Below are 13155 nucleotides of genomic sequence, written 5' to 3' on the forward strand. Positions count from 1 at the left end.
TAGGTAAGCAAGCTAGCTAGCTAGCTAAAGTAGCAAGGCTAATTGAGGCTATTTTGCTGCACTCCCCGTACTGGTCTACAACAACTCCATTCCTACGAAACAACAGCCTACCTGTTGGTTGATCATCACTTAAATCCTTAATTTTCATTCTATTTTGCATTTATTATAAATCTCCCACTTCACTTGCTACACATTGAGCCTCTGACTGTAGCGCTGCTTTGATTGACCAACAATAACAACAAGCTACACGTGTGTCTTTTTTTAACGGGCTGCACTCATAAAAACTGTGGTGTTATTAAAATGTTGAATGTAATGGTCTATCCTTGTAGGCTACGTAGCAATGTCACATAGATCATTTAGTTTACTTTTAGACAAAGCCTTTTCATTGTTAAAATAGGCCTTTAAGTAATTTAATACTAACGTCCATTCAGATATTCGAATAAGCGTGCCCATCCTTACTATAGATTACTTGTGTAACGTTATAGGTAATACACAAGGAGGTGAGGGGATACTTAGTGAGTTAATACTTAGCAAAACTAATAAAAAAACTACTAATGTCAGAAAATATAAGACAAGGGGAAAAACAACTTGGAGAGATGACAGGAGATAGGGAGGATAATGATTATTGAGAGAGAGAGAGAGAGAGACCTTGATGTCCTCTGTGTTGGCAGTCTGGAGTTTCTCTCTGAAGTGGGGGTCTGTCTCCAGCACCTCAATCACCTCTCTCAAATACCGGTCATAGTATAGGCCTGTGTCCTGCAACGGACAGTCAACACACACACAGGTCATGTACAAGACATCACACACGCATACACATAGATACACATACAGACAACAAACACACACACACACACACACACACACACAGAGAGAGTGAGATCAAAGGCGTACCACATTATCCTCCTGTTTGACCTCCTGGGGAGGCTGTGCTTCCTGGGGGGTTGCATTGCGGTCGAGGGGCACTGACCAAACCTCCAGAGAGATGGACAGGAGCAGCAGCCAACCAGGATCCAGGTTCATCCTCCTGCAAGAGAAGTACATTTTAGTCATTTAGCAGACGCTCTTATCCAGAGCGACTTACAGGTAGTTTATTTTTCATACTGGCCCCCCTTGGGAATCGAACCCACAACCCTGGCGTTGCAAACGCCATGCTCTACCAACTGAGCAATATTCCCTGCTGGCCATTCCCTCCCCTACCCTGGACGACGCTGGGCCAATTGTGCGCCGCCCCATGGGTCTCCTGGTCGCGGCCAGCTACGACAGAGCCTGGATTCAAACCAGGATCTCTAGTGGCACAGCTAGCACTGCGATGCAGTGGTCTAAGGCATATAAGACATATCTATGTCAATTATATCTTCAGACATTTAGTACAGCGAAGGCTGTCTATCATTTGGTACTGAACATCAACTGAATGATGTTTGACTGCTGACATCTGGCAGACATTGGCACATCACAGGAGGAGTATCCTGTTGCATGGAAATTATATGGGAACTGGCAGACTGACCATTAGATATTGTGGGCTAGTGACGCACTGTGGAAAATGCGAAACCTCTCTGAATGAAAGGTCTATGCTCCGATTTCGCGTGACAAAATACAGCTTTTCAGTACAAAGCTCAACAACAGGCAACAGCAAAGACACTACCGCACTCTTGGACAACTGCAAGCTAGCTAGCTAACGTTCGTTACGGATGACAGAGAGGCTTCCATCCATCGTGCATCCCTCATTCAGATTAAATGCGCGAATCCCTCTAGAAAATGTCTGGCATTGCCAACAGGCCAAATGTAGTATTATGTACACTCGGTGTAACATGAGGGATTCTCGCTTACCGTTACTTGTTGATCAGTGGATAATTATTGCCCGTTGTATTAGCCAGCTACTTCCTTTACCAAAAGCTTTCTGATATGAAAAAATAAAGATTTTTGCATCGTAGCCGAAATTGACGTCAAAAAGAAGCGACAGTGTGTGACCGATTGTAGGGGTCCCGTCCGTTCTTTATGCCGCGTTCAAATGCTAGTTCCGACTAGCACGTGAACGCGGCATTATTATACCTCGGTGTCCCCATCCCGTCCGTTCTTATTAAACTGTAGCGCAGTGGTCTCGTCAGAGAGGAAGAGGCGAATCGAGAAAATTCAATGCGCCAAAAATATGTCCGCGTGAGAGAAGCCCTTTTTTGTATGGAGGGCTATGAGAGGGTATTTAAGTTAAATAATATAATAAATAAGTGAAATTGTATTTTATTTACATTGTAATGGTGTCTTATTTCTATAAGGGTGTTTGTCCATCACACACCTCACATATAAAGAGAAAATAAATACAATATCAAATTCCAACATGTAAAAGTATGTATTTATTTAATTACTTTGAAAAATAGATAGCTATGTATATTATTTCATCAAATACCGTGTCACATCACATACAAACACAAACAATGGTGAATTGAAATAAATTAACATTACGTAATTGCACATAATAAATACATTGATAAATAATAGATTAAGGACATACTATCAACAACACAATGACAAAGAATCACAGTCATGAAATAGATAATAAATATGGCACAGAAAACACACAATGAATAAATAAACTATATTAAATTGAAGTCATTTCAAAATATGATAATAAATTGTAGAGCATTTGAGGTCATATAGAATTTATATCAGTTTCACTGATGAGCTACATGCAGGACTTTGATTGATTCGCACTTTGAATGTCACACACAATTTAGTGTTTAGAAATCAATCTCTCTCATATCAGTAGGAGTGCCTGCTCTTTCATCCTCTATTTCTCCATCCTTCTCCATGGCACTGTCTTGGTGTCCACCTCTGAGCCGTTGTTTGAGGGCAGCTTCTATCAGCTCACTGTAACACTGCAACACCATCTGTGATCAAACAAGAAAGAGAAGCACAGATTATGGTTAAAATCAGTATCCTTCCAGTCACACTAACCATAACACAACCAATCTGTAACTCAAACACTTAGTTCTGTGGTCCTTTCTTTTCCCATTTTCACATCTAAATCAGTCTTTCATTCAAATCCCACTAGCATTGCTATTGAATAGAGTTGAACTGCAGCTCCTGACTGTAATACAACCAATATGTTGAGATATCCTATGTAGAGATATTAGAGATCCTGCTAGGCACTCACCAGGTCAGTGTGACACAGTTCTGCCAGTGTAGCACTCATATGACCCAGATGACCTGGACCTTTGTTGCCCAACCCCCGGAGGGCAGAGTTCAGCGCTGCCGCAGCAACCAGGGATGGAGGGGCTCCCAGGAAACGGTAGTCGCAGACACACATGGCAACCAGGGTGTCACTATGCCGACGCAGTGTGGAGAAGAACTCCTCTGTGTCTGTCTCTCCATCCTTCCTCTCCCCAACAGGGGGAAGGAAATGTGGGATGAAGTCCTGAGGGGTTACCGCAGCCACGTCCCATCGAAGAGTCGCAAGGATGACACGTTCCATCTCCTTATGATGAAAGGGCAATAACATCAATATACATGTAATATACATATGTAAAAACATTTTCATTTAGTGTATGTATGGTCCACTGAATACAATGCATATAATAATACAGGGATGGCTTGCATTTACAAGGTCCACCATATTATCACATACAGAGTTTTGAAAGTGTCTCTCCTCTATATCACCATAGTGACTTACCCGTATGTTGGAGGGCAGGAAGCTGTACTCCGCTGCAGCACAAAGAGAGTCAGCAGAGACTGTGTCGCACTCTGTTAGTTTGGAGGCGATGAGGATGCAGGCTGCAGCCAGGCAGTAAGGTGAGACAGGCAGAGACAGGGAGGCAGACAGGAAGCGGTCCAACATAGAGACAGACAGGGGAAACACTGTTTCGTCACAGCCACACTCACAGCATACCTAGTAGAGAGACCAACAGGTGAGAATCAATTAGTGCCTCATCACAGTATACCAAAGACATTCAAATAGATGAAAATGGAATCCAGAGAATGAAAATTCATACCTCCATGGCCCACTTGGCGAGCTCCTCTCTGCGCTCTGGCTCTCTCTGGATGAGGGCGACGTAGAGGGCAGAGGGCAGATATCTCTCCTCCACCTGTAACAGCCCCTGGATGACCCGCTCCCCAGACACACTGGGGTCCCAGGGGGCCCGGAGCTGTGACTGGCCCCTGGCCTGGCCCTGCTGGGCCCCCTGGCCATGCTGGCCTCGAACCTCCTCCTCACACCACAGAGACACAAACACAGACATCCCTCAGCTCAGCCCACACACACAACTACCTGGGTGGGTTTGTGCTCCTCTCGGTCCAGAGAGCAAAAGATACAACGAGTCAATGTTACTCTGTCAGTGTAAGGAGAGAGAATGTAAGACCAATATGTGTTCTGAAGATCTGCAACAAATCCAACTCAATTCAAATCTCTTCTTGTCACTGCTATGTTGGATGTCCTCTTATTTCCTCACTCCTCTGCATGTGTTCCTTTGTGGCGCTGGTGTGAATCTTAGCCCGAACCTCCGCTGTCTGGGTTTTATACCCCTCAGAGACAGAGTGACAGAGAGGATGTGGTGAAGAGGGAAAGAAAGAGAAAGAGGGTGGTAACATAGTGAGTGACATAAAATAATAAAAAGACAACAATACTGTCTGTACAACAATGGCATCAACAGGTGGAGAGAGGGAGAAAATAGAGAAGGAGAGAGAGGGAGGAGAGAGGGTGCAGACAAGAGAGGGAGGGGCCCGCAGGGACAGGGCAACAGCTTGCCCCCGACAGTGAAAAGGAGAAGGGGAGAAAGAGAGAGAAGGAAGGAGAGAAAAGGTCATCTCCAAACTCTGACAATGGGAATGGATAACACAAGGAGAAGGTTGTTTGTTGACAATATTAGAGGGGGAAAGAGAAAAGATGGAAATATATCTTCTCAAACTGAACGCTCCAAATTCTCACCCATGAAATAATATAAACTGTATAGACAAATTATAAATTATAATTGGGGTTAATTAGAAAAGCAAGTTGATGGTTTATGCTGTGTTGAATGTTTCCAAGGTAGCATTTTTACAAAATCTTTTTGTAAATCTTTTTGTCCTATATGTAGCTATACAGTATTTATTGTGCTACGAACTAATATATACAGTAAATATAAATATTTCCTGCCTCTAAATGTCTAACTTTTGGCATGAAACTCTAACTGTCTCTCTCTCTAGTGCCCAGAACTCTCTGAGGAATCTCATTGCCAAAGCAACCTGTGTCCCGTCACTCTACAACCCATTACCCCCCCTCCCCCGGCCTTTGGCAATCTGCTCCCCCTGTTTAAAGAGCAGTGAATCCACTGGGGAGGACAGGGCGAGGTATGAGCAACAGACAGTGGATCTGGCAGGTCAATGAGCCGTATTGTCTCCTTTACAAATCAGTGTCAGACACCAGCCCCTGGCCTTCTGCTGGGTCCCCTCTCTCTCTGACACACACACACTTCACACATTCATTGGACAGCAGACACACTCTCGCATGCTCCTCGGGGACTCCCCTGACAGTCACAATGGGGTCACACTTACGAATAGTGAATTCAGATTGTATTTGGCACAGTGAGTCACTACAGGTGGTTTAAGGGACAAATGAGGGCTCATGTTTCACACAGACATTTGGGAAGCGCTCAAAATGAAACAATTACACACCTCTTGAATCAGCCTTAAAATATCATAAGATAAAAGCATAAATTAAGGCTAGCTTTTACTTTTACTTGATTAAAGGGGAAATCTGCATATCAGAACCCAAAGTATTAGCTTGTTTTACCCCAATGTTTGTAAACAAAGAAAATGTAAACAAACATGGTTAAAACTATCATATTGATATCATGGATGGTCAGTCCTTGCATCCATAGCTCTGTCTATGAATTGTTACATTTCTACAGCCCCATCCCTTAGCTCTTTACCAAAACAGGGGTAGGGAGCCACTTATTGTTTCAACTGCTGATTGCCGCTTTAAATCAATCACTATAATCAGACCTTCAAATAGATCTATTTTAATGCAGTTATGTTTTCCTTTAAAATAGTATCTGTTTTATGCAATTATGTTTAACTGAAATGTATTTTCTGTTTCTCACTAACATTTACTGTGTAAAGTCAAAGCATAATTTCTGAGTCCAGAGATTTCATTGCTGAAATATCCCTCTTAATCATTAGTAACCTGTGCGTGCGTGCGTGTTTGTGTGTGTGTTATTCATGGTTGCACATTTGCTGGAAAACCCCAAGAAGAATACAAAAGGCATTCTTCTTACGTAAGAGCACACTTATCTGGTACTAGAGATTTAAACCACAGACTTAATCTCCTCTGAGGTCTCAAACACTCCAGATAAAAACCCTTCCAAGCGGTAACACAATCACAAGAGAGATTATCACCCCAACACACTGGGACCATTGTAGAATTAGAGGGGATGATGGCTGTTGAGAGAGACATCATCCATAAACAGTGATTGGAGTAGCACTGAAAACAGATTGAGTTTGAATGAGAGCCAGAGTGAGTTTGACTGTGGGAGTCAGGAGAGGTCAGGTCAAGAGAGAGAGAGAGCAAGGGCAGAGAGGGGCGTGGGGAAGAGAAACACAGTGACAGATCGCCCGACTGTTTAAGTACCCTGCTAAATTCATACATTGCAGCTGTATTCAAACTGAGACAGAGGAGAGCGAAGGAGGGAGGGAGAGAGGGGGACGGAGAGACGCATGAACGACCCAGTCGGTCTTGAGAGGGGGGTGTGGTTCTCCGCCCCTCATTTTCCACCTCATTGCCTGGGACAGTGGAGGACAGAGATCCCTTTTTCCATCTCTTTTCACCTCACACAGACACCTGCTGACGGGGAGAGGAAGGGGAGGAGGGGGTCTGCTAACTCAGTTAACACACTGCATAAACCATCTACAGAACTGATAAACAACACTTTATCGCTCAGAACTAAGTCAACCAACTAAGTGCTTTTGACACATTTCTGGCAAATGAGCTGTGTTTTACAGAAAATGTTATTAGTTCACAACAATAACTACAGTGTAAACAAATAGTATTAAAACTCGCAGACCATCTGACAAGAAAACCATTACTTTTTTTATTTAACCTTTATTTCAACAGGAAGTCATTAAGATCCAGGCCTCTTTTCCAAATGAGCCCTGCAGAATAATAAAAATACAATGATTAAATAAGAAATGCAATCAATAAATAGAGGTATACTTTCTGGGTGATTTTTTAAATATTGACAGGCTTTCATCAGGCTGCCCACTCAAGAGGGGGCAGCCTCTGTAGCTCAGCTGGTAGAGCACGGCGCTTGTAACGCCAAGGTAGTGGGTTCGATCCCCGGGACAACCCATACACAAAAAAAATTATGCACGCATGACTGTAAGTCGCTTTGGATAAAAGCGTCTGCTAAATGGTATATTATTATTAAAACTTCAAACTGTAACCAGTGCCTGCAACCTGGTTCAGGTTATCAGTCAACCTACCAGGGTAGTTACAAACAGTACAGGAAATAAATCATCAACATGTATTGATCATATCTTTACTAATGCTGCAGAGATTTGTTTGAACGCAGTATCCAAATCCATTGGATGTAGTGATCACAATATAGTAGCCATATCTAGGAAAACCAAAGTTCCAAAGGCTGGGCCTAATATTGTGTACAAGAGGTCATACAATAAGTTTTGTAGTGATTCCTATGTTGTTGATGTAAAGAATATATGTTGGTCGTGGTGTGTAATGAGGAGCAAACAGACACTGCACTTGACACATTTATGAAATTGCTTATTCCAGTTACTAATAAGCATACACCCATTAAGAAAATGACTGTAAAAACTGTTAAATCCCCGTGGATTGATGAGGAATTGAAAAATTGAACGGTTGAGAGGGATGAGGCAAAAGGAATGGCAAATAAGTCTGGCTGCACAACCGATTGGCAAACGAATTGCAAATTGAGAAATCATGTGACTAAACTGAATAAAAAGAAGAAGAAACAACACTATGAAACAAGGATAAATGACATAAAGAATGATAGTAAAAAGCTTTGGAGCACCTTAATAATTTTGGGAAAAAAGGCAAACTCAGCTCCATCATTCATTGAATCAGATGGCTCATTCATCACAAAACCAACTGATATTGCCAACTACTTTAATATTTTTTTCATTGGCAAGATTAGCAAACTTAGGCATGACATGCCAGCAACAATTGCTGACTCTACACATTCAAGTACATCTGAACAAATTATGAAAGACAAGCATTGTAATTTCGAATTCTGTAAAGTGAGTGTGGAATAATTATTGTTGTCTATTAACAATGACAAGCCACTGGGGTCTGACAACTTGAATGGAAAATTACTGAGGATAATAGCGAACGATATTGCCACTCCTATTTGCCATATTTTCTATTTAAGCCTACTAGAATGTGTGTGCCCCAAGGCTTGGAGGGAAGCAAAAGTCATTCCGCTACCTAAGAATAGTACAGCCCCCTTTACTGGCTCAAATAGCCGACCAATTAGCCTGTTACCAACCCTTAGTAAACTATTGGAAAAAATTGTGTTTGACCAGAAACAATGCCATTTTATAGTAAACAAATTGACAACAAACTTTCAGCATGCTTATAGAGAAGGACATTCAACAAGCACAGCACTTACACAAATGACTGATGATTGGCTGAGAGAAATTGATGATAAAAAGATTGTGGGAGCTGTTTTGTTAGACTTCAGTGCGGCTTTTGACATTATCGATCATAGTCTGCTAATGGAAAAACGTACACTACCGGTCAATGTCACGATCGTCGTAGGAGTGAGTAGACCAATACGCAGCGTGTTGCACGAACATGGTGATCTTTATTATCGACAGCGATAAAAAGCACACTAAACAAAACAAATACACGACTCGTGAAGTCCACGGTGACACTGACCGAACACGGAACAAAAACCCACAAACACAAAGTGAAACACAGACAGTTAAATATGGCTCCCAATCAGAGACAACCAGCACACAGCTGACACTCGTTGCCTCTGATTGGGAGTCACTCAGTCAAACATAGAAACAGACTGACTAGAACCCCCAACATAGACATAACCACATAGAACAAACACACTCTGGCTCAACAAATAGAGTCCATTAGCCAGGGTGTGACAGTACCCCCCCCTAAAGGCGCGGACTGCGACCGCGCCTCAAAAACGCAAAACAGGGGAGGGCTGGGTGGGCATACCTCCTCGGCGGCGGTTCTGGCTCCGGGCTTGCCCACCACCCTCCAATAAACCCCCCATAGCGCCCCTGGTCCGGTCTGGTCCCGCTGGCTGGAGCTGACCTGGACGTAGCAGGAGCGGCTAGCTTCAGCTCCGTTGTGGAGCCGTTGACCGGTACCTGATTAGGCACCGGTGACCCAGGCACGGGTTGTGCCGGACAGACGACGCGCACCCCTGGCTTGGCGCGCGAGGCAGGAAAGGACCGGACCTGGCTGACGATGCGCACCCCTGGCCTGGTGCGTGGAGCAGCCACGGGCCGGACCGGGCTGACGACTCGCACCCCTGGCTTTGTGCGTGGAGCCGGAACGGGCCTCACCGGACTGACGACTCGCACCCCTGGCTTGGTGCGTGGAGCCGGAACGGGCCTCACCGGACTGACGACTCGCACCCCTGGCTTGGTGCGAGTAGCAGGAACGTTCTGGACCATGCTGACGACTCGCACCCCTGGCTTGGTGCGAGTGGCAGGAACAGGCTGGACCAGGCTGACGACTCGCACCCCTGGCTTGGTGCGAGTGGCAGGAACAGGCCGGGCCGGGCTGGCGACGTGCACCGTAGGTTTGGTGCGAGTGGCAGGAACAGGCCGGGCCGGGCTGGCGACGCACACCGTAGGTTTGGTGCGAGTGGCAGGAACAGGCCGGGCCGGGCTGACGACGCACACCGTAGGTTTGGTGCGTGGAGCAGGAACAGGCCGGGCGACGCACACCGTAGGCTTGGTGCGTGGAGCAGGAACAGGCCGGGCTGGGCTGGCGACGCACCCCGTAGGTTTGGTGCAGGGAGCAGGAACAGGCCGGGCCGGGCTGGCGACGCGCACCATAGGCTCGGTGCGGGAAGCAGGAACAGGCCGGGCCGGGCTGACGACACGCACCACAGGCTCGATGCGAGGAACAGGAACAGGCCGGACCGTACTGGGGACACACACCACTGGCCCTACGCAGGGATCAGGAACGGGCCGGACCGGACTGGTAACACACCCCAGTACCTCTCGCCGTGCCTCCACACTCTCCCTCTCCTCTGTGACCAGTGGCCCCCTTAACCTGGCGGCCTCCTCTGCACACCCGCTGGACCGCTCCATCGCGGCCTCCTGCTGCCCCGTCGTCCACGTCGTGAGCCCCCCCCTAAAAATTTTCTGGGGTTCTCTCCTCCCCGTGGACCAGGCCTCCCTAGTTCTCGCCAGACTCTCACCCCACTGCTTCCAAGTCCAACCTCTCTGCTCTTCACTTGGCTTGGCCCAGTCGAGACTTTTAATCCACTGCTCCATAGACCAGCCCCTCTTCTCTTCACTTAGCGGGGCCCAGTCGAAACTCCTACTCCACTGATCCCAGGTCCTTCCTCTCTCCTCTTCACACTGCTTGGTCCCGTTTTGGTGGGTTTTTCTGTCACGATCGTCGTAGGAGTGAGTAGACCAATACGCAGCGTGTTGCACGAACATGGTGATCTTTATTATCGACAGCGATAAAAAGCACACTAAACAAAACAAATACACGACTCGTGAAGTCCACGGTGACACTGACCGAACACGGAACAAAAACCCACAAACACAAAGTGAAACACAGACAGTTAAATATGGCTCCCAATCAGAGACAACCAGCACACAGCTGACACTCGTTGCCTCTGATTGGGAGTCACTCAGTCAAACATAGAAACAGACTGACTAGAACCCCCAACATAGACATAACCACATAGAACAAACACACTCTGGCTCAACAAATAGAGTCCATTAGCCAGGGTGTGACAGTCAAAAGTTTTAGAACACCGACTCATTCAAGGGTTTTTCTTTATTTTTACTATTTTCTACATTATATAATAATAGTGAAGACAACAAAACTATGAAATAACTCATATGGAATCATGTAGTAACCAAAAAAGTGTTAAACAAATCTAAATATATTTTATATTTGAGATTCTTCAAATAGCCACCCTTTGCCTTGATGACAGCTTTGCACACTCTTGACATTCTCTCAACCAGCTTCATGAGGTAGTCACCTGGAACATTTCAATTAACAGGTGTGCCTTTTTAAAAGTTAATTTGTGGAATTTATTTCCTTCTTAATGCATTTGAGCCAATCAATTGTGTTGTGACAAGGTAGGGGGGGTATACAGAAGATAGCCCTATTTGGTAAAAGACCAAGTCCATATTATGGCAAGAATAGCTCAAATAAGCAAAGAGAAACGACAGTCCATCATTACTTTAAGACATGAAGGTCAGTCAATACGGAACATTTCAAGAACTTTGAACGTTTCTTCAAGTACAGTTGCAAAAACCATCAAGCGCAATGATGAAACTGGCTCTCATGAGGGCCACCACAGGAATGGAAGACCCAGAGTTACCTCTGCTGCAGAGGATAAGTTCATTAGAGTTACCAGCTGCAGAAATTGCAGCCCAAATAAATGCTTCACAGAGTTCAAGTCACAGACACATCTCAACATCAACTGTTCAGATGGGACTGTGTGAATCAGGCCTTCATGGTCAAATTGCTGCAAAGAAACCACTACTCAAGGACACCAATAAGAAGAAGAGACCTGCTTGGGCCAAGAAACACGAGCAATGGACATTAGACCGGTGGAAATGTGTCCTTTTGTCTGGAATCCAAATTGGAGATTTTTGGTTCAAACCGCGGTGTCTTTGTGAGACATGGTGTGGGTGAACGGATGATCTCCGCATGTGTAGTTCCCATCGAAAAGCATGGAGGAGGAGGTGTTATGGTGTGGGGGTGTTTTGCTGGTGACACTGTCTGTGATTTATTTAGAATTCAAGGCACACTTAACCAGCATGGCTACCACAGCATTCTGCAGCGATACGCCATCCCATCTGGTTTGGGCTATCATTTGTTTTTCAACAGGACAATGGCCCAACACACCTCCAGGCTGTGTAAGGGCTATTTGACCAAGAAGGAGAGTGATGGAGTGCTGCATCAGATGACCTGGCCTCCACAATCCCCCGACCTCAACCAAATTGAGATGATTTGGGATGAGTCGGATGGCAGAGTGAAGGAAAAGCAGCCATCAAGTGCTCAGCATATGTGGGAACTCCTTCAAGACTGTTGGAAAAGCATTCCAGGTGAAGCTGGTTGAGAGAATGCCAAGAGTGCGCAAAGCTGTCATCAAGGCAAAGGGTGGCTATTTGAAGAATCTCAAATATAAAATACATTTTGATTTGTTTAACACTTTTTTGGTTACTACATGATTCCATATGTGTTATTTCATAGTTTTGATGTCTTCACTATTATTCTACAATGTAGAAAATAGTAAAAATAAAGGTAATGGTAAACTGTCATGGTCAAAGCATATTGATACAACAGTAGCTAAAATGGGGAGAAGTATGTCCATAATTAAGCGCTGCTCTGCCTTCTTAACAATGCTATCAACAAGGCAGGTCCTACAGGCCCTAGTTTTGTCGCACCTAGACTACTGTTCAGTAGTGTGGTGAGGTGCCACCAAGAGGGACTTGGGAAAATTGCAGTTGGCTCAGAACAGGGAAGCATGGCTGGCCCTTAAAAGTACACGGAGAGCTAACATGAATGACATTCATGTCAGTCTCTCCTGGCTTAGAGTGGAAGAGAGATTGACTTCATCACTGCTTGTTTTTGTAAGAGGTGTTCACAAGCTGAATGGACACCCATGCATACCCCACAAGACATGCCACCAGAGGTCTCTTCACAGTCCCCAAGTCCAGAACAGATTATGGGAGGCACACAGTACTACATAGAGCCATGACTACATGGAACTCTATTCCACATCAGGTAACTGATGCAGTAGAATCAGATGTTTTTTTTAAACAGGTAAAAATACACCTTATGGAACAACGGGGACTGTGAAGAGACACACACAAAGGTACAGACACATGCATACGCACACATTGTGATATTGTTGTATGGTGGTATTAAACATTTTGTATTGTAGATAGGTAGTGGTGTAATAATGTTATTTGATGTACTGTTTTATA

At 44.9% G+C, this 13155-nt stretch overlaps 2 protein-coding genes across 2 annotated transcripts in view; both read right to left on the reverse strand.

Annotated features, from left to right (window-relative positions):
* LOC311143757 (nucleobindin-1-like) overlaps nt 1–1965 on the reverse strand; it is a 24507-nt gene extending 22542 nt beyond the window's left edge. The window contains exons 1-3 of the mRNA XM_084179635.1: nt 1828–1965; nt 892–1024; nt 649–756 (exon numbers count right to left, since the gene is read on the reverse strand). Of these exons, the coding sequence (XP_084035761.1) occupies nt 649–756; nt 892–1020 (237 nt within the window). The 5' untranslated portion in view covers nt 1021–1024; nt 1828–1965. The remainder of the gene's footprint in view (nt 1–648; nt 757–891; nt 1025–1827) is intronic.
* A 767-nt stretch (nt 1966–2732) lies between these two features.
* LOC311147059 (G1/S-specific cyclin-D2-like) lies at nt 2733–4229 on the reverse strand (the record flags this gene model as incomplete). Its single annotated transcript, XM_084183672.1, has 4 exons — nt 2733–2882; nt 3149–3469; nt 3665–3880; nt 3984–4229. The coding sequence occupies 4 exons, from the start codon at nt 4227–4229 to the stop codon at nt 2733–2735; spliced, it is 933 nt and encodes a 310-aa protein (XP_084039798.1).
* Nucleotides 4230–13155: the final 8926 nt, after the last annotated feature.

This window comes from Coregonus lavaretus, assembly GCF_964263955.1.
Source record: "Coregonus lavaretus genome assembly, chromosome: 2".
Taxonomy (NCBI): Eukaryota; Metazoa; Chordata; class Actinopteri; order Salmoniformes; family Salmonidae; genus Coregonus; species Coregonus lavaretus.